Source organism: Giraffa tippelskirchi, chromosome 1 (genome assembly GCF_054371585.1).
Source record: "Giraffa tippelskirchi isolate mGirTip1 chromosome 1, T2T-mGirTip1v1.2.pri, whole genome shotgun sequence".
Taxonomy (NCBI): Eukaryota; Metazoa; Chordata; class Mammalia; order Artiodactyla; family Giraffidae; genus Giraffa; species Giraffa tippelskirchi.
The window spans coordinates 190,383,960-190,405,769 of record NC_137275.1 but is presented as its reverse complement, the minus strand read 5'-3'; the positions used below and the strand labels follow the sequence as shown (position 1 = coordinate 190,405,769).

At 40.3% G+C, this 21,810-nt stretch overlaps 1 protein-coding gene across 9 annotated transcripts in view; it reads right to left on the bottom strand.

Annotated features, from left to right (window-relative positions):
* The window catches only part of PPP2R2A (protein phosphatase 2 regulatory subunit Balpha), an 81,482-nt gene extending 67,953 nt beyond the window's left edge, over positions 1 to 13,529 (bottom strand). For 8 of the 9 annotated variants that reach the window (XM_081516605.1, XM_081516533.1, XM_081516627.1 and 5 more), the window contains exons 1-2: positions 13,207 to 13,529; positions 11,288 to 11,362 (exon numbers count right to left, since the gene is read on the bottom strand). Coding sequence is in view for 3 of the 9 variants with exons in the window: in XM_081516541.1 (XP_081372667.1) it covers positions 11,288 to 11,362; positions 13,207 to 13,213 (82 nt within the window). In the remaining 6 variants the exon portion in view is untranslated. Of the gene's footprint in view, positions 1 to 11,287; positions 11,363 to 11,757; positions 11,795 to 13,206 lie in introns of those variants that run through there. The other variant, XM_081516525.1, reaches the window with a different exon arrangement.
* Positions 13,530 to 21,810: the final 8,281 nt, after the last annotated feature.

The window sequence follows — 21,810 nt, the reverse complement described above, 5'->3', positions numbered from 1 at the left end:
CTAACTCATAATCTTAGATTAACATTCCTCAACTTTTTTTGGCTTCAGTGTCCTTCTGTACAAAACGACAATAATGTCTACTTCAAAGGCCGGTTAAGAAATGCAATCTTGGTCATTCCTTATCTACAATTTCATTACAAAGAAATGCAATGTAGTTATCAAATTTTCCTATTATGCTGAAGACTTTGCCTAACTAAAATACACACAAAACAGTGTACTGTCTTTATTGTTAGTTTTACAGTAATGAAATGTGACATAAAATCCATGGGATTTTCTACTTTTAACCAGAAACTGCAAAACAAATAAGGTGAAACTCTGGTCAAAAATGTAGATTTTGCTTAATCTTATCCTGAAATGGCCTACAAAATAACCCAGTTCTTGTCCCCAAACTGTTAATCTGGGATAACAGACTTGTATCACAGCAGTAACCTGTATTTTTCAATATCTTCTAATCTGACACTTCCATTTTCTGTTTATGGCTCTTCCTGTCTACCTCCAACCACTTACAGAAAGTTCTTAGGATGTTCCTCCCCCACAGAGCCCCACGTATATCTATAAAGAGATTGGGAGCACACAATAGCTAAGAGGTGGAAACAACCTAAGTGTCTGTCAAAAGATGAATGGAAAAACAAAATGTGGGATATACATACAATGGAATATTATTCAACCTTAAAAAGGAAGGAAATCCTGTCATATGCTACAACATGGTGAACCTTGAGGATATGAAATAAGCCAGTCTCAAAAAAACAAATACTATGATTCCACTGGTATGAAGTATTTGAAGTAGTCAAATTCATAGAAACAGAAAGCAGCCTGATGGACACAGGAGTGAGGGGAGAAGAGAACGGGGAGTTGTTGTTTCAAGGGTCCAGTATCTGTTTTGCAGATGAAGTAGTTCTGGAAGCCTGCTTCACAATAATGTGAATACAGTTGGCACTACTGAACTGTACCTTTAAAAATGGCCATGATAGTAAACTTGTGGGGGTTTTTACAGTGCAAAATACATAAAAATATGAAGGCGCTAAAAAATACTTAAAGAAGTTTTGCTGCTAGGAAAAAAATAATTCTTTCAAGGAAAGAAAGAAGACTAGGAGCAATTCCTTCTCTACTACCAAATCTGATAATAATCATTTTTAATGTTGCATCCCTAGGTAAGGACTTGGACAAGAATTACTGATTGCCAGTACAGCTTGTTTTCTTGAAATACAGCCTTCTCAATCTATCAGCCAACAGAAAATATTAAAGATTTCTCTTATGCTATTTTAAAAACACACCTACTTCAGGCCCACAAGACTCTCACCTTGAGATAAACTGGGCAGGGTAGGGAGGTGAGGGGTGGTGTGTGCATGCATGTTTAACACCAAAAAGGTTGTTTCCACTTTCACACAGAGCAGACCTGAAACTCTACAATGCCAAGTTCTAAAAGGTAACATTGTTCCAGAAGTTCAAATAATTTTAAAAAATGTTCCCATCAATCCCTTTTTAATCGACTACTGAAGAATACTTAGATTCCTTCTGAATGAAGTATAAACAAGTAATCAAGTAAAAAATCCAATATTATTCTTCTAATATTTTTATCCACAGTTAAAGAGACAACAGTTTTCAATTAAAAAAAAAAACTAAGATGGGACTACACTAAAGCTGTCAAGTCCAATATCTTAGAAGATTCATCCCTCTAAAACTGTATCAGGAGAATAAGGACTAAAAAGATTCCTAAGAAAGAATAATCCTCTTAATAAGCTTATTAAAAACTATCATTCTCATATAAAATATCTTTGACTCCTCCAAATTAACCATATAGGCATATTAGCCACATTAGACCAATTTTTAGATTAAAGCAGAGGTTCTTAAACAGGGTCACTGGTCCATGAATCCCCTCAAAATGGATAAAAGAGATCACTCAAGGACTTCGGAAAAGAAAATTCCAGTGACTGTGTGAGCATTCAGAGAGAAAGTAAACATACAGAAACTAAAATTACAAAAGTCTGACCTTGGTACAGTGGCACACAGAAGCATTCAATAATAAATTGCCAAGAATTCCACGTATGTCACAGGCAAAGATCTAGATGACATTTTAATCAGCTACAGCTAACATTAAAAATGTCCATATTAGTAAAAAATTAGTTTAATAAACTCAGGGTTTAAACATGGATGGAAAATTAGTAAAGCTAGTTTTAAAAGTCGTACACAGGTTGACAAATTTTTAAAAAGGATAGAAAAATAGCCACAAAAATACTGAAAATAGTAAGCAATAAATAGTTGAGACTGCATTCTTAGAATGGAAAACTCAGCAACTATTTAAAAATAGGATTATGCTGCACTTTAAAGCAGAATTTAAAGAAAAGCACTGTTCCTTCTCCTTTCCTCTCCCTTAAGAGTTGAGAAACAGTTACCATGCCAATTCTGTGCAGCTCTCACAGGGGAGGAAAAAAAAAAGCCACATAAAACTGCTACATGTTGGGTTCAAAATAGAATACAATGGCAAGGGCACCAACTCATTTCTAATGACCAGGCAGCCAACTCAGAAATGGCAGTAGACTAGGCATTAAGGAATTTTTAATCCTACATTAAGTATTAATAATAGTCGACCTCATCAGAGATAGTGACAAAACCCCTGAAAAACTTAAGGCATATTTAATTTGGTACCTAAAGAACAGCAAGGGAGTAAGCTGAAACAATCTGAAGTTACAGGAAAGCTTTAAACATTCACGCACAAAAGCAGCACTTTATGATTCTTTCTGTTTGTTCACTTATCTTGTAGTTCAGGAGACTCATCTAAAGCAAAGGTACAATGAAATTAACAGACTAAACCCACAGTTGTAAGCTATTTCTGGAGAGCAGGATTTCCTTACACTATTAAAATCTGAGGACCCCCAAAGGCCTTTTAAAATATTTATTCATTTAAAAATGTAATAAGCAGCCCTACACGTTAACAAAGAAGTTATAAAAACACTATCTCCCCTCCCTCCAAAATTAGTGTGAAGAATGGCGTTTACATTGCTGCAAATCTTTTCAATGTCTTGCTTAACAAAAGATGCTGGAAAAAAAAAAAAGAGATGCTGAGATTCTCTCAACTGCTTCTGCATTCAACATACTACACCATGTTGTGTAGGTTAAATATATGAAGAAATCCAGTCTTACTCAGGTATGTGGTTGGGAAGACAGGAATAGTTTTCAGGATTTTCAGGTAGTTATAGATATCCCTTTGATACTATTGCAAAACTCAACATGTGACAGTTTCTTAAAGGTTTGTGGAGTCTGAAACCATTATCAATTGTCTGTTATATTAAAATCCAGCCTGGGAGTTGCAACTTCTGAAGCCACTTGCTGCAACTACTGAAGCCAGTATGCCTCAGGCTGGTGCTCCAATACAAGAGAAGCTACCACAATGAGAAGCCCATGGATCGCAACTAGAGTAGCCCCTGCTCACCACAAAAGCCTAAGCAGCAACAAAGACCCAGCAGAGCCAAAATTCAACAAATAAATAAATAAAATTACATACATTAAAAAAACCTAATGCTCTTACACTTCAACTTATGCATAATTCTTTAACATCACAGGCATTGGCCATTTGCAAAATACTGATTCAGTTATGCAGATCTTCCAAATGTTGGCACATTTCATTACACAGTATCAAACATCACTGTCATTAATATCACTACTGATTTCATCTAAGATACCTGTTAAGTATTCAGAAGTTGTCAAGCTCAGGAGATGCACGTTTTCCAATACTTTCTGAGTTTTGCTTGGAAACTCAAATTTTATCAAGAGCAACAAACACTGTCCACTGCAGTAACAGATTCACTGTTGAGAAAATGTCTGCCAAATATTCAAGTCTGAATAGTTAGTCAGTATGGGGGCTTCCCTGTTGGCTCAGATGGTAAAGAATCTGCCTCCAATGCAAGAGACACAGGAGACGTGGGTTCAATCCCTGGGTCAGGAAGATCCCCTGGAGAAGGGCATGGCAATCCATTCTAGTATTCTTGCCTGGAGAATTCCATGGGCAGAGGAATCTGGTGGGCTACAGTCCATGGAGTCACAAAGAGTCAGACATGACTGAGCAACTAACACACACATAGCTCTTTCTAGTAAAAATAATGTCCCCAAAAAGCAGCTAGTTAGTTCATCTTGAAACTCAAATAACTGCACTAATGCTTTTCCTCCAACCACTGTACTCTGGTTTACAACACTTCAGGTGTACTTTCCATTCTGTCACACAGAATGTTCAACACGTGTACTCAACAGTCAAGACTTTCAATAGTAGAGACTTGACAGAATCCATTTTTACTGCTTCATCAAAGACATTCTTAAGTAAAATGTGCATTTTCAAATGGCTGATATATGGCAATGAAGATGACCCTGGTGGTACTGGTACCACCCTTTGGTGCCAAGGCCTTAATACATGCTAAGAAATCAGCAGATTGACCCACCACTGCTTTTGTATCATTGGTGCAAATGTCAACATAATGAAAAAGGCAGAGTGTCTTAGTATGATTGTGAAAATAGTTTCAACTTCAGAGACCTTTAGAAAGAGAGGCTGCCAAACCACACTTCAAAATGGAATAAATGATCGCTGTTTTGAAAATGCACCAATGTACAAGAACATACGTTACATGTCCTAGCTTAAGAATTCCATTAGCAGAAAATTCAGTAAATCTCCAAGTTGGATTTAATTACTTCAAAACAATAATCTACTAGGCATTACAAATTAACTCTAAACCAGTCACATTCCAACAAACTCAAACACTTCACCTTAACTAAAAGGAGCTCAAGTTTTTAAGTAAATCAACTTACATTAGGGAAATCTCAAGTTTTGAGGTGAGAATCCTAGCTCCACCACCTGCTTAAGGATACAGTTAGTAAATTAACCTTTCCAGCCTGTTTCCTGTCTGTGGAAAAACAACAGCATCTATGTATTTCACAGACTAATAATATATATAAAGCACCTAAAACAACACCTGGCACATAATTAAGAGATCTAATTTATATACGACCAGGCCTTTACTTCTCTTTCCTTCTACTAAGGGAGCAACTTGCAGACCTGTGATTACTCTATTTTAATTTCCATTATCACCCAAGAGAAGGGAAAAAAGATGACAGTTGAGGGCATTAGCTAAAATATCTATTTCCAACCCTTTCATTTTCCTATTTAACAACGTAAGAAGCTTAAAATAAAGTTTACCTTTCTCCCTGTAACTCAACTAAACTAGGCAAATACAGATGTATAAATACAAAATATATGGCAATCATTTTTTTTTTACTGATTTAATCAGTAAAAGAGATTGCTTCAATCTCTCATCATTCTGCTTATTCCACAATTTTCAAGAATTTTAAAGTATAGTTCACTAAAAGAGAGTACTGAGAAATACTTAAGTGTCATTTTTGGTTTATTTTAGTAGCCTGAGACAAACAACACCATTATTTCATTTTTCATTTTTTAAACAATAAAGGAGTATGAAAAAACTCCTTAGTACCTTAGGAGAAAGCAAGGATACTGCCTACTACTAGAGAAATACAGTCATCCATGTGTTTAATGGGCAAAGTGACACTTCTTTATGTGATGCCACTGCGTTAGTACCAGACTTCTGTCAGCAGTAATGCTAGTGTTAAGAGAAAGAAGTTGTCACGTGTTACAAAGTGAAAATATTAAGTAAGACCTTTGCCCCGAGTCATTAAGTTCTGCAATACAGCCATGTGCCAATACTCTAAAATTTGCAAAAAACTAGGTTCTACTAGTTTTTTCTACTAACTGACCCTAGTGCCTAAATCTAACATGCATACCACTCTAAGAAACACAGAACACAAATGATGTTAAGTTCTGTTATACTTCTTATACTATAGCATTAAACATGCTTAATGGATTTAAAACTGTGAAATTCTGTGATGCCCCAAAGATTGTTTCTCAAATTTTATTTACTTCATTACTTGGGGAGTATTTAGACTCTCCCACTGCAAATTTTTTTCCCAAGAACCAGTCCACAAGTCTAAGTCCAAAAATAAACAGGAAGCAGTGTTGAAAAGATACATTTGGATCCAAATTTCACTGGCTCATGTAGGAAAATCATACCCTAAAATAATACCCTACGAAAGAAAGTTTAAGATGGTCAAATTTGGAGATGAGAAAAATTACACTTACATTAGTGAAAATAATAAAAATTCATTATTTAATATACAATATTAAACAGTATTAAATAGTGAAAATTTGCATTAAAATAATTAAAATAACCATATTGGTTAAATTTTTCTTATATTTTTTACTCAAAATTACACACTTCAGATTGCCCACATGTATCTGAATTTTTAATAATCCTATGTTCACAAGTTAAATTTGAACAAATTAAAGAATTGTGAGAATTGTCACTGCAAAAAATCATTAGGAAAAATTCCTTACTGTTTCACATTAAAATGATGAACCTGATTTTCAAGTTTGTTGAATCTAAATTTTAAAAACAAAGCCAATGATATTTCTATTACTAAATAATAAGAGGTGGGAAGGAGTCAAGAGATGCACAGCACCAGCCACATGTCGATGCTGGGTGATGGTAGTTCATTACACTATTCCATCTACTTCCTGTAATCTTCAAAATCTCCATAATGAAGTTTTTTAAAAGAAATTTAGAAAGAACTAGGCAAATTATAAAACAGGTAATCACTAGCTTCAGGGAAAATAAAGGGATGCACAAAAAGTGAGCAACATCACAGAGTAGTGTTGGCTCAGGAATGAATTATTTGCATCCTCATGACAACGCAAGCACTGATTTCTAATTTGACCATAACATGTGATGTAGCACTTGGGCATGGGGACAACCACATCAACAGCTAAATCTTCATTTACCAGGGAAGGAAGTCAATCGGAAACGTTTAAAATCAACAAGAAATAGAAATATCATTTTCTTTACTAAACAAAATGTAATTAAGCCCAATGGACTACAGCTAGAAGAAGAGTTCAATATAACTGCCCTTACGAGAAGGACTAGAGAGGATATGAGACAGAGTGTGGAAGGGACTGTCGTTTTTCATTCTAAACCCTTCAGTACAGTATTGGATTTTTTAGAAAACGTTTTTACTGTGAAATCTACCAAATATAGAAAATTAAAATTAATCAATTATTACAAACATCTGTACAACCACCATTCGGGTCAATTCACCATCCCATTTATACATATTCTTTGATTCCACTCATACAGAGTTCAAAAACACACCATTTTCCTCACTTTGGCTGCTAAGTTTTTAGTTGCCTTTAAAGACAACTGCCCAGTTTCCTACTCTCCCTTACTCACCATAAATGTTCAAGTAATAACAAGAGCTAAACCCTTATTATGTGCTAGGTTTCTTTTCTAGGAATATTAGCTCATTTAATCATCAGAACAACATCATAGGACACATTTTGCTGTCATCCTCGTTTTACAGAGGGGAAAACAGGTACAAAGAGGCTGAGTTAACTTGCCCAGGACCACACAGCTATCAAGCAACTGGGTGGTATTCCAACCATGCAGCCTAGCACTAGAGTCTGTGCTCACACTATGGTCTCACAAGGGAACAGCTATCAACAGAGGAAAAACTTAGAGCAGAAGATAGGATAAAATGTAGTTAAAGCTACCACGAAGGGTAAAATAAAAACTACATGACATGAGACTATGTGAGTGATAGGGGTTTTAGTGCCTCATCCTTCTCCAAGACAAGCAGCTACATCAAAGGTCAACTACTTGAAGTGCCTGAAGAGCACAGGGCACAGAATAAGTACCCCAACACTGGCTGTAAACATCCTGAAGGGCCTATTTGGACCAAAGGACAATAAGAGTATATGATCAAATGTCAAAATTCTGTCTCAGTTCTGAAATGTGACAGTCACTCAGTCGTGCCTGACTGTTAGCGACTCCATGGACTGTAGTCCTCCAGGCTCCTCTATCCATGGGATTCTCCAGGCAAGAATACTGGAGTGGGTAGCCATTCGCTTCTCCAGGGGAATCTTCCCAACCCAGGGATCAAACCTGGGTCCCCCGCACTGCTGGCAGATTCTTTACCACATGACCCATCAGGGAAGTCCCCCTGAAATGTACTTAAGGAAAAATCCTGAGCCCTGAGTAACTAAGGCCACTGTCTTCTTTTTAAATTAAGGCCCCCAGAGAATCCAACATCTAAACCAACTTAACTTACCAGTAGTAACAATTTGAGGCTGTCTCCCTTCTAAGACATCTTTGAAAATTAATAAGATTAGAGGACCAGGAACAACAGAAATCACCTGATCCAGTTCTGTTTTCTCAAGGCTAAGCATACTGGAACCCGGAGTGACATATACTAGCCTGTTACTAGGCTAGAAACTCAAGGTCCCCTCACTTCTGCCTATTATATGGCTATATATGTATCATCAATCCACTTAAAAAGCTGCCAAGTAAAAAGTATGTCTTAATCATCGTATCTTTCACCCGTATTTGTCCTCCTTCATAACCCCATAACAGTACATTTTTATACCTCCATCCAATAAATACTGAACACCTACCGGGTTCCAGGCTTTGTTCTAACCACAGCAGTTTTTATGTAGCACGTCCCACATAGAGGACAAAGATACAGCAGTCCTGCACTAAGCTTATAGTGCAACAATGAAGGTTGGGGGTACTAAATATTATAGATACAAAGTGCTATGAAAGAAGATTTTAAATATTTCTGGAAAGGGGAGATGAGTGTAAGCGTTACAGATGTGACTTGAAGGATATATATGATTCTGATAAGAGAAGAGTGGGAGGAGTGTCAGGCATTCCAAGGGAAGAAGCGCAAAAAAAAAAACGAAAACAAAACGAAGACCTCAAAATAAGAATGTACAGGACTTGTCTGAAGAACAGTATGCATTCACCTGGATAGTAAAACACACTGGCAAAGGAACTTTAAGAAGTAGGAGTCATATTGGTGAGAAGTCTCACCTCACATTTTAAGCTAAAATATCTGAAGGTAATTCATAATCCTGTGGATACAGTGACCACTAAAAATGTCTAAGGAAAATAAACTTGAGCAGCATTTAAGATTAACTTAGAAGCAAAACATTTAACAAGAAGGAAGGAATCATTTAGGAAGTTACAGCAATACTGATGAGAAATACTGAGAACCTTAACCAAGGTGAAAGTGGGCATGGAAAGAAGATTAAAGCATTACAGAGGTAAAAAGGGTATGCCATGACAGCTGACTGCGTGTAGGAGGGAAAGACAATTTGGAGCCTTTGATGGAAAAGAACTTGGGATATATCGTTAACAGAAAGCAGGCAAGCCAAAGGCTGAGCCAGATGTAATCATTTACAGATCACACTCTGAAGCTGGGGGAAATGTATTAATCTCATTTTATTTCAGAAAAATAAACCTTTTCTTAGTAAAATAAACATATCAGACTATAGTATGCAAACTGTAGTATGCAAAAATACCCAAATTAAAGCTGCATATTTTGAAAATTTGAGTGCTTTTTATACTTACTACATTTGTATGGACACACGTACTAGGATAAATCATGTTTTTATTAAAAACATACCACACTTCGGCATGTTAAAATGCCAAGAGTGTACTGTGTGTTAAAAGTAATACTTAACAACCTCAGATGAAAATTATGTAATGAATCAGTAGCAAAATGCAGCTACTAAGTATCAGCAGTAGAAAACTGCTACTGATCCATCATATATGTCACAAACTATCATTTGGTTCAGTTAGGTAAGTTTGAAATCACCAACTTCTTCTGATTAAATAAAATTTATGTGGTCTTTGCCTGTTTAACAGGCAAACTATGAACTCCTTCAGGGCAGGGTTTATATTCTAGACACATCGGACCCCTAGTGTGTTTAGGAGGCCCCCAGCAGATCTCTGATAAAGGGAATAAATGGAAATCAACAAAGGAATGCTTTTCAAGGATCCAGCACTTTCATAACTTGGTGCGTATTACACAACAGCACAGAACTAATGATCCAATATTTGAGTGCCTACTGTTCAACAGGTAATGGAGTTACAAAATGAGTAACACATGACGCCTCCCTTGAACTTAGGATTTCTTTCTCTGAACATCAAGCTGAATGCCACAGGCTTCACCAGAAAACCTTGATTTGCACTATTTGTATGACCAGCAGTGAGTCTCAACTCCTTTAAGCTTCCAGTTCTCATCTGCAAAACGTATGAGGATTCAAGAGAAAGAAACGTGAGAGGGCTGTCTCAGAAGTGCCACGGAGGCGAGCTGGCTCCCCTACAGGACTCCACAAACTCTGATCAGGTACTTAATCGAGAATGACACTGACATGAGCAAATCCAAGCATTCAACTGGCTCAACACAAGGCCATCATCCTACCATCACCTGGAAAAACTGCCAAAACAAACGGTACACTGACAGGAGGTCAGAAACGGGATCTTATGAGGACAATACAATCTAAAGAATTTATAAATTTTCACTAGACAAATTTTTGAAAATTAAAAGTACCTATTTTATCTGAGTTTTAGACAATTCCTACTGTAATTTAAGACACAGAATACTATTAAAACTCATACCTTAATACTTCTGAACAAGGATGTAATACAACTACTTTATGAAAAATGTCTCCTCCATCTAAGACCATCTCAAATGCCATGAAAAATCAAAAATCCTGAAGTTTCAAAAATTGACAATTCTGAAATATGCTAATAAACAAATTTGGGGGGGAAAGAAATACTTAAGCAATTCAACTGATCAAATCCAGCTTCTAAGAATACAGAAGACATGCTCTATATCCATTACACTGTCTTTTCTTATCCACCTAAATTAACCTTTAAAAGACAATTAAAGGCATCATTTGAGCCAGGACTTCTTTACAGAATATGCCAATTTCAACACCACACTCTCAAAGCAGGTAAGTTAAAAAAAAAACTAAAAACCCCCCTTAAAAATGAAAGATGCTATAGAGAATATTTCTGAGCTAAATGTTGATGGCATCTATTTCAACTATCTAAAAATATGGCGTATAACCATGAAAATGTATCACCATTTATTGGTACATGAAATTTACACAGCAGACACCTTTACCATATGGACCTTAGATTGTTCTTGTGACAGTTCTATATACATCATCATCTAGTGCTCCTTATTTTAATCAGGAAAAAATAATAAAACACGGCATAAACAATAAAATATTTTAAGACTATCTTTTAAAACGGTTCTCCCACTGCTTGGACAACAAACATAAAATGTTCTTAAACTAGTACAGACTCAGCTGCAAGGAAGTCCTTCAGCAACCAAGATTTTGAAAAGATTCTATATCCAAGTTCTGCATTATTAAAAGCTCTCTTACCTTCTGCTACATCATCGTCTACTGCTCCTTTCACCTGAGAAAAACACCACTGAATATCATTCCCTCCTCCAGCTCCTGGAAAAAGAAAACATACCAATTAAAACTGAGTTCTGTTCATGTTTATTCTCGTAAACACAGTGATGGTATCCATGGCTGGCATGAGACTAACCGCCTGGTACTACCCACAGATACAACCACCACCCCAGAGCACTAATTTGGAAAAAGGTTAGTCCCCAATAGTTGGTATTGTGTTCAAAAGAGAGAGATTCCAGGTCTGAGATATTTATTGTCCATGTACTATCATCACCACCGTACACAAGTGCAAAACTTTCCTTCCAGTTTTCCTTCCCCTCAAATACAGAAAAGCCTCACTTCAAGCAAGACCTACCAGAAAAACGTAAATACCAAAAGTCAAGAGTTTTTCTTTAGGGGTACAAAAGCCTGCAGAAGAGTTAATAAGGTTAAGCTACCATAAAACACGGAACGAAGAGAAAACTTCAGGAACATTACTGCCTGGGTGAGGAGCAGTGATTCATATGAACCCTATCACCACAGGCGCACATACAGCAAACACAACCTCACCACCCATTTCTTAGCAGTTCATTACCAGCAAATCACTGACTCCAGACTGAGAGGAAGAGAAACTGAATTGAATGCTGGTGAAGGGACTGCCACAGGAAGCTTGTTTCGCCTCTCCTTCACCTAATCCCTCAGAAGCCAAAGGACCTTGCAAAGAATGAATTCTGCTCATTTGTCATCATCTTGTGCAAAACAACTGTAATTTCACATAATTACTCAACGAGGCCAAAAAGCAACTTATTCACAGCAAACCCTAAGTCGATCCAACGTGTTAACTTTTTTACAGGTTTAATGATCTGTCTAAATATTGATGAAAGCACAGAAAACTGGTTTAATCCCTGAATGTTTCTATTTCACTTTCAAGCACGGAGAGGGAAATGTCCTGGATCTACCAAGAAACTGGATCGAGATCTAGAATTGATTCTACTAGATTAAGGAAGATATTCAGCAACATCAAAATGTACAAAAATAATCCTCGAAGCAATTGCCTTTCTTCCCCTTCACCTCCATTCCTCGCTAAATATTCCAACCTGGTTTTCTCTCTGCATCTTTTTCCCCCTCCAAGCTTTTACCTAAATCTCTCTTCCGTTGGCTATTTATATCTCTGAACTCCACAACTATTTTAACAAACTCCATGAAACCCTTTTGGGAAAAGGACATCTGCACAAAAGCTAACATGCAAAACGTTAAGTTTAAATTACATTTTCCACGCAACTTGCTGTATTACAGGCCTTGCACTCTTTGGATGTAAAGGGTAAGAAACCAAAGGGAGAATGGTTCCAGACCCCCCAAAAAATTCAGGCTTACAGTCTCAAAAATATACGTACCCACAGTGGAAAGAAATACACTATGTCCCCATTGTATTTTAACTTGTAAAGCACTCTTCCTTCTCGGTGCAAAATAGATTTATTTGTAGAAACACCGGAGAAGGCTTGCAGAATGAAAAAATAGGAATTACCGGAAGGAAGAGCCGCAAAAAACCCCCCGGGGGGGGGGCGCGGGTGGGCGGGGGCGGAGGTTTCTCCCGGCTCCCAGGCCGCAGGGACAAATCGGCAGTCACCCCCACCCCGCCCCACCCACGCCTTACCCCTCGGCTCGCCGGCACACACCCCACCCCCACCCATGCCCAGGCTCCAGCCCTCATTTTAAAAGCCACTGCGATGCCACAGCGACCACTCGCCTCCCCAGAACCCTACCCCCTCACCCCACCCGACCAATTCCCTGAAATCCGAGGGGCGCCCCGTGGCTCTCCGACAGGCGCAGGCGGTCGCTAGGGGGTGATGGAGGGAGGAGGAAGGAAGCAGTGCCTTGTCAGTGGAGAGGGTGATTTCTCCTTTTACCTGCCATGTTGCGCTGCAAATGGTGACCCTGCTGGGTTCCTCGGGGTCTCCGCTTCCTGAACTCACCCCCCTCACCTGGGGATGGGGGGGTAGAGAGGGCGGATGGCGGCGGATGGCACCTGTGGGGGGAGGGGGCAGGGGTCGGGGTAGAAGGAAGGAGGGGCGGGCAGACCAGCCGGCGGGATAGTGGATTTCACTCAGGGGCTTCCCCACTCTTGCTCTTTCTCCAGCGGCGGCGGCGGCGGCGGCGGCGGCTACGACAGCGACGGCGGCGGCGGCGGCAGGGCAGGCGACTCCACTTTCAAAATGGCGCCGGCTGGCCTGGCCAGTGACGTCACCCGGAGGGCGGAGCCGCCGGGCTGGGCCGGAGGGGCGGGGCGGGGCTGTGGAGGGCAGCGGAGGGGGAAGGGCGGGGGAGCGGCCCGGCGGGCTCCTGGCCCCGCCCCTTCCCGCCCCGCCCCGCCTGCTGCATCCCAGCGGGCCTGGCCCGCGCGTTTCTGATCCCTGGCTGTCGCCCCCACTGTGCTCGCCCTGTCGGTCCCAGTCCGAGGTCCTGCTGCGCTTCGGTGCCCATACCTTCGCGTCAGTGCCTGCACTATGGGGCAGGCTCAGTGGTCCAGTTAACGTGCTCGCTCGTACGAATTGATAGGGTCCTGTGTCTTTTTAGAGAAGACTCTTACCGTACTGTATTGCTACTTAAAATAATGACTATCGGGCAGCCCCGAGACCAGTAAAATAAAGGGACGGTGGTGCAGACTCGGTGCTCAGCCAAGGTGAAAGTTCGCGAATCTGAGAAGGACGTGGCTGGGCGGGTGCCATGTGGGTGAATTAAATTACCTTCTCTTGGGCCCGGGAACGAAGGCGGGAGCCCTTGATAAGTGAAAGCAGTTGAGAATGGTTTCAAAAAGGAAAACTGAGTTTGCTAGTAGGTTATGGTCGAAAAGGTGACCCAGATCTGTTCCGCCAAAAGTGCAGAAACAGTAGTTAAGTGCTGGGCTCTGAAGCCACGCAGCCGATCCCGACTCCACGCAGGAAATGAGGGTAAAAATCCTACCTTATAGGATTGTTCCAAAGATGAAATGATTTGAGTACGTGATAAACGTGAGTTGCCGGTATTATTAGATTTGCATTGAAAGCATCTTCAGTGGAGTTAGAAGGTTTAAGGATAACAATAAACTGGAAACACCCCTCATCAGCCCAGAGAGGATGCGTACTTCTTTAAAAGATGCGCTAATGATGCATGCAGCCCCTAAAAACATACACATTACATATCTCAGTCTCTGCAATACTCCTACAGAATAGACAACCACGATTTCCACATAAAAAACACCTCGAAAAACATCAAGGATTTTACCTTAAGGCAGAAAGGAATGATAAGGCATTCAGAGCCCAAAGAAAAGTTTATGATTATTTTGCACCTCCTCTACATTATTTCCACTTTCTACCTAATCCTTCTTTTTGGGGAGGCGGAGGAATGGCTGTACTGGGTCTTCCTTGCTGCTGGGACTTTCCTCTAGTTGCTGGAGTGGGGACTATTCTCTAGTTACCAAGCTTGGGCTTCTCTTTGCTGTGGCTTATCTTATGGAGCACTAGCTCTAGGGAGCCCTGGGCTTCAGCAGTTGGCGGCGCCTGGCTCTAAAGCACAGGCTCAATAGTTGTGGCTCACAGGCTTAGTCGCTCCAGGGCATGTGGAATCCTCCCAGACCAGAGATCAAACCTGTGTCTCCTGTTTTGGCAGGCCGACTCTACCACTGAGCCACCAGGAAAGCCCACTGCCTTGTTGTTGGTCTGCAGAGGAGTTTGACTGTAAACTGTTAGTTGCTCAGTTGTGTCTGAGTCTTTTTTGCAACTCCATGGACTGTAGCCATGCCAGGCTCCTCTGTCCATAGGATTCTCCAGGCAACATTACTGGAGTGGGCTGCCATTTTCTTCTGCAGGGGATCTTCCTGACCCAGAGATCGAACCTGGGTCTCCTGCATTGCAGGCGGATTCTTTACCATCTGAGCAAAAAGCAAGTTTCAAAATTCCTCCACATGGAACAGCTGCAGTGTTGTATTATGTCTCCATTTCTACATTAGTATTTCTCGCTTAACCAATGAACAAACCCAAACTAAAAATCCACCCTGTATATCTTTCAGCTACCTGAAAGATACAAAACTTCAATGCAGTGTATCATCTTAATTGTTTTAGGTACAGTTAATCTTCAGTTCCATGGTTATTTGTTCCCATTTCTTTGTGATCAGTTCTTGGAATTGTGGCAGCTCATGTCCTGGGTATACTCTGGTCATCAAGTAGTTAATGTCTCCACATGGTGTTTGAGTATCTATAAGACAGCTTACAGGCTATGGCTCAGAATATTATCTATGGCCCTTGAGAAAGAACTAGAAGTCCTTAACTATGCTTAATGAGTATGTTATTCTTTTTCAGTCTCCTTTGATTGTTTTCCTTTGTTTCCCTATTTCTCACGTCTCTGATTAAATTTATTCTTTAACTAAAGTTTTCCACAGACAAAAGACAGGTTGAGGACTTGGGGAGTGGAGTGGGTGCGGCAAGGACCATAGGATCCTGCTCCCTTTCACCTTCAGCTGTGTTGGGCGTCCTTCTGAAATAGCCTCGTAAAATCTAATGCACTTCTCTCTTACTTGATTATGTTGCTGCTGCTGCTGCTAAGTCGCTTCAGTCATGTCCGACTCTGTGCTACCCCATAGACGGCAGCCCATCAGGCTTCCCCGTCCCTGGGACTCTCCAGGCAAGAACACTGGAGTGGGTTGCCATTGCCTTCTCTGCTTGATTATGTTAGAATTACCTAAATATGTGTCTGTTACTAGACTGAGTTCTGTGAGGGCAGGGGATTTAATCTCCATATCGTCAGCCACATAATCTGTTGGATTGATGGATGAATGAATACATGTCTCTGGTTTAGGAAGAAAAATGCTGACTTGTTGGCTCCTTACTGCTTTGTTGTTGTTGTTTAGTCACTCAGTCATGTCCAACTTTTTTGTGACCCCATGGACTGTGGTTCTTCTGTCCATGAGATTTCCCAGGTATGAATACTGGAGTGGGTTGCCATTTCTTTCTCTAGGGGATCTTCCCTACCCAGAGACTGAACCCACGTCTCCTGCATGGCAGGTGGGTTCTTTACTGCTGAACCACCAGGTCATATCATAAATTGGGTGGGTGTTTTCACTCACCCTTCTTAATCCTGGAAGAAAGAGACATTTTACAAACCATCCTGGTCATGCCGATCTACATTTGTTAGGCAGTAATTGGTTAGGCAGCTAGTGGAGGTGATGGAATTCCAGTTGAGCTATTTCAAATCCTCAAAGGTGATGCTGTTAAAGTGCTGCACTCGATATGCCAGCAAATTTGGAAAACTCAGCAGTGGCCACAGGACTGGAAAAGGTCAGTTTTCGTTCCAATCCCAAAGAAAGGCAATGCCAAAGAATGCTCAAACTACCGCACAATTGCAGTCATCTCACATGCTGGTAAAGTAATGCTCAAAATTCTCCAAGCCAGGCTTCAGCAATACGTGAACCGTGAACTTCCAGATGTTCAAGCTGGGTTTAGAAAAGGCAGAGGAACCAGAGAGCAAATTGCCAATATCCGCTGGATCATCGAAAAAGCAAGAGAGTTCCAGAAAAACATCTATTTCTGCTTTATTGACTATGCCAAAGCCTTTGACTGTGTGGATCACAATAAACTGGGGAAAATTCTTCAAGAGATGGGAATACCAGACCACCTGACCTGCCTCTTGAGAAACCTGTATGCAGGTCAGGAAGCAATAGTTCAAACTGGACATGGAACAACAGACTGGTTCCAAATAGGAAAAGGAGTACGTCAAGGCTGTATATTGTCACTCTGCTTATTTAACTTATATGCAGAGTGCATCATGAGAAATGCTGGGCTGGAAGAAACACAAGCTGGAATCAAGATTGCCGGGAGAAATATCAATAACCTCAGATATGCAGATGACACCACCCTTATGGCAGAAAGTGAAGAAGAACTAAGAAACCTCTTGATGAAGGTGAAAGAGGAGAGTGAAAAAGTTGACTTGAAGCTCAACGTTCAGAAAACTAAGATCATGGCATCTGGTCCCATAACTCCATGGGAAATAGATGGGGAAACAGTGGAAACAGTGTCAGACTTTATTTTTGGGGGCTCCAAAATCACTGCTGATGGTGATTGCAGCCATGAAATTAAAAGATGCTTACTCCTTGGAAGGAAGGTTATGGCCAACCTAGATAGCATATTGAAAAGCAGAGACGTTACTTTGCCAACAAAAGTCCGTCTAGTCAAGCCTATGGTTTTTCCAGTGGTCATGTATGGATGTGAGAGTTGGACTGTGAAGAAAGCTGAGCGCCAAAGAATTGATGCTTTTGAACCATGGTGTTGGAGAAGACTCTTGAGAGTCCCTTGGACTGCAAGTAGATCCAACCAGTCCATCCTAAAGGAGATCAGCCCTGGGTGTTCATTGGAAGGACTGATGTTGAAGCTGAAACTCCAATACTTTGGCCATGTCATGCGAAGAGTTGACACATTGGAAAAGACCCTAATGCTGGGTAGGATTGGGGGCAGGAGGAGAAGGGGACGACAGAGGATGAGATGGTTGGATGGCATCACCAACTCGATGGACATGGGTTTGGGTAGACTCCGGGAGTTGATGATGGACAGAGAGGCCTCGCATGGTGCAATTCATGGGGTCGCAAAGAGTCGGACACGACTGAGCGACTGAACTGAACTGAACTGAATTGGTTAAGTATATAAGTTGCTCATAGGTAGTCATCCCCACTACTTCCAGTGGTCCCTGAATACATATTACCCAAGAGAATCCCATAGGGCACCATTCCCTCACTCAGTGAACCATGTGCTATTATGCAAGCATTTTTCCATGTGAGCCTGAGCCAGAACTTCAACAACTGACCACATGTAAGATGTACAAAGTAATAGTTGCCAGCAGAACTGGGTTTGGCTTACTTACACCAAGAGGAAAATTCCCTCTGGGTTTTCCTGAGGGGGTCCTACAAAGACTGTAAGGCCTGGACATGTTTTGCTTACAATCTGAACTGAAAGGATTGAAGGGCAACCACAATCTCACCAGTAGGACACAGATAACAAGACTTATCCGTGAGTTTTTGCAAGATGGCTTTTTGAAGAATATTATGTGGCAAGGGGAGAATCACCTGAAAGTTGTTCTTTTCCTAGGAGTAAAGATGAACACAAACCTCCTCCTGAGTAAATAGAAGTGGCACTATTTAGATGCTCCTTTCCTCTAGGTGATTAGGACTTAGGGTGTCTAGGAAAGATCATCAACTCAAAGGTGAGAGGAGAGGTCCCTGGGAATTCCCTGGCTGTCCAGTGGTTAAGATTCCACACTTTCTCTGCAGAGGGCACAGGTCTGGTCCCTGGTTGGAAAGATCCTGCATGCCATGCAGTGTGGCCAAAAAATAAATAAATAAAAATGAAAGAGAGAGATTCCTGATTAGAAAATGATTTGGTTTAAGAACTGTATTCAATATCCTGTGATAAACTATAATGGTAAAAATGTGAAAAAGAATATATATGTGCTTAGCTGAATCACTTTGCTGTACAAGAGAAATTAACACATTAGAAAGCAATACTTGAACAAAATAAATTTAAGAAAAATAAAATAATATGGTTTAAAATTCTGGCATACCCATCAGGGTCATGCTTTCTGATATGGAGCAGGTTCAAGGACTTTACAGGGAATATTATAAGCGGTGCGTATGTTCAGACTCTCAGTCACGACCGACTCTTTGTGACCCTATGGACTATAGCCCTCCAGGCTTCTCTGTCATGGAATTCTCCAGGCAAGAATATTGGAGTGGGCTGCCATTTTCTCCTCAAGGGGATCTTCGAGACCCAGGGATCGAACCTCAGTCTCTTACGTCTTCTGTATTGGCAGGCAGATTCTTTACCCCTAGCATTATCTGTAAAGCCCATTATAAGCAGATGTCAGCATTTTTTACATAATTTCTTAATATTTACAAATTTGGCTTGAAAGAAAGTTTCCCAAAACTATTCATTCCACAATGAATCAAGATGTAGAACTCACTATCAAGATTCCCTCCAGTGTTCATTTTGTCTTTGCTTAGGAACTTCCAATTAACCAAGAACTAAAATCTATTCTATTTTTAGATAGCTATAATCACTAAGTCATTCTTCCCTATATTGTACAGAAATGTATTAATACCTCATTGCAGCTTTATTCTGCAAACCCCGGCCCTCCCACAAGGGACCTCTTCAACATGAACATAAATGTGGTTTAGATACTGGAATAGAACTATGTCTCCCACATTTTCTCTTTTCCACAATAATCAACTTAACTTCTTCAAAGCTTTCTTCCTTGATCCAGATTTGGTCTATGTATCAGTGCATTATCTCTGTCAATATCCTCTGTATAAAATCTAATTATTCCAAATGTATCATACAGTGATGCTCAGAAATAAATATAACAATTCAGGCCCGACAATTACCCATTCGAGTAAAACTGTTACCTGCCCTCTTCTGTGCAAACTCTATTTCCGTTAATGTTGCCAGGAGTCCATTAGACTTGATAATCAAATATTGTAATTGGGGGAACTTTCCTGGTGGCTAAGATTAACTTTCCTGGTTAAGATTTTACCTTCCAATGCAGGGGGTATGGGTTTGATCCCCAGATTGGGGAACTAAGGTTCCACATGCCTCACAGCCAAAAACTAAAACATGAAACAGAAGCCATACTGTAACAAATTCAGAAAAGACTTAAAAAATAGCCCACATCAAAAAAATCTTTAAAAAAATATTGTGATCTAGCCATTTTTACATGCATAGGTGTTAATACACAGCTCCTTAATCTTTCTTCCCAATGGCTCATTTTTTGGATTAATATGTATTCTCTGGAACATAGTAGGAACTTGATAAATATTTGAATAAACAAATAGAAAGTTTTATCTTTTTTTCCATTGTTTCCTTCATAAGTGATACCTTAAAAAATATTTTATTTATTTATTTGGCTGCTGCCAGGTCTTCGTTGCAGCTCACAGAATTTCTAGCTGTGGCATGTGGGACTGGGGATTGAATCCGGGCCCCCTGCACTGGGAGCTTGGAGACTTATCCTCTGGACTACCAGGGAAGTTCCTATAATTGAGATTTTATTGGTAATAGTTTGGTGATCAATTCATAGAAATGACAATTAATTTGTACAGAAAGTCTAAAAAGCTATGTAGTTGTAATTCTTTCTAGAGAATTATTCCAAAGATTTTTCAGCTTAAGATTTGGTGGCAAAATGTTTTTTAAAAGAGGATATCAAGGAATTTCCTGGCAGTCCGGTGGTTCAGTTCAGTTCAGTTCAGTTGATCAGTTGTGTCTGACTCTTTGCAACCCCATGGACTGCAGCACGCCAGGCTTCCCTGTCCATCACCAACTCCTGGAGCTTGCTCAAACTCATGTCCATCAAGTCAGTGATGGCCATCCAACCATCTTGTCCTCTGTCGTCCCCTTCTCCTCCTGCCTTCAATCTTTCCCAGCATCAGGGTCTTTTCCAGTGAATCAGTTCTTCACATCAGGTGGCCAAAGTCCGGTGGTTAGGGCTCCACAATTCCACTGCAGAGGGCATGGGTTTGATCCCTGGTTGGGGAACTAAGATCCCAGCAGCTGCCTGGTGCAGCCAAAAAAAAAGATTTCAAATATATTGTCTTAAGGCATTTATAAGTTCTTATATCCAGAGCCCTGTGATTTCATGATTATCAGTCACATTCCATGCTCAAAAATTTGTACACTACACATTAACAAATTATTAGCAAAAAGTGGACTACCACAACCAAAGATAATAGAGCTGGCTCATATATCTAACAGGGTAAGCCTCTTAAAAAGAGAGCTTCTAGGCTCCAACTCCAAATATTTTGATTTACTAGGTCCCTTAAGGAGCTTCCAACCATACAATCCACCAACCCCATTTCTGAGTATATATCCAAAGGGAATTAAATTAATTAAAGAATTATCTGTGCTATCAAGTTCATTGCAACATTATTCATAATAGCCAAACTCCAAAACAAATCTTAGAGTCTGTCAACAGAAGAATGAATTTTTAAAATGTGATGTATATATAGGAATATCATTCAGCCTTAAAAAGGAGATCCTGCCATTGGAAGCAATATAGATGAAACTGGGGGACATTATACTAAGTGAAAAGCCAGATGCAGAAAGAAAATACTGCATGATGTCAATTACATGTAAATCTAAAACTGTGAGTCAAACTCACAGAAGCAGAGAGTAGAATGGTAGTTGCCAGGGGCTAGAGGGAAAGAGGAATAGGGAGATGTTAGTCAAAGGGTACATAGTTGCAGTTATGTAGGATGAATGAGTTCTGGAGATCCGATGTACAGCATGACGACTATAGTTAATAATATATTGAGGGACTTCCCTGGTGGTCCAGTGGTTAAGACTCTGCACTTCCACTACAGGGGGCACAGGTATGATCGATTCCTGGTCCGGGAACTGCTATAAGATCCCAGATGCCATGATCTTTTTCGGCATGGCCAAAAAAGAAAATTTTGCTGAGACAGTAAATTTCATATGCGCTCATCACACACACACACACACACA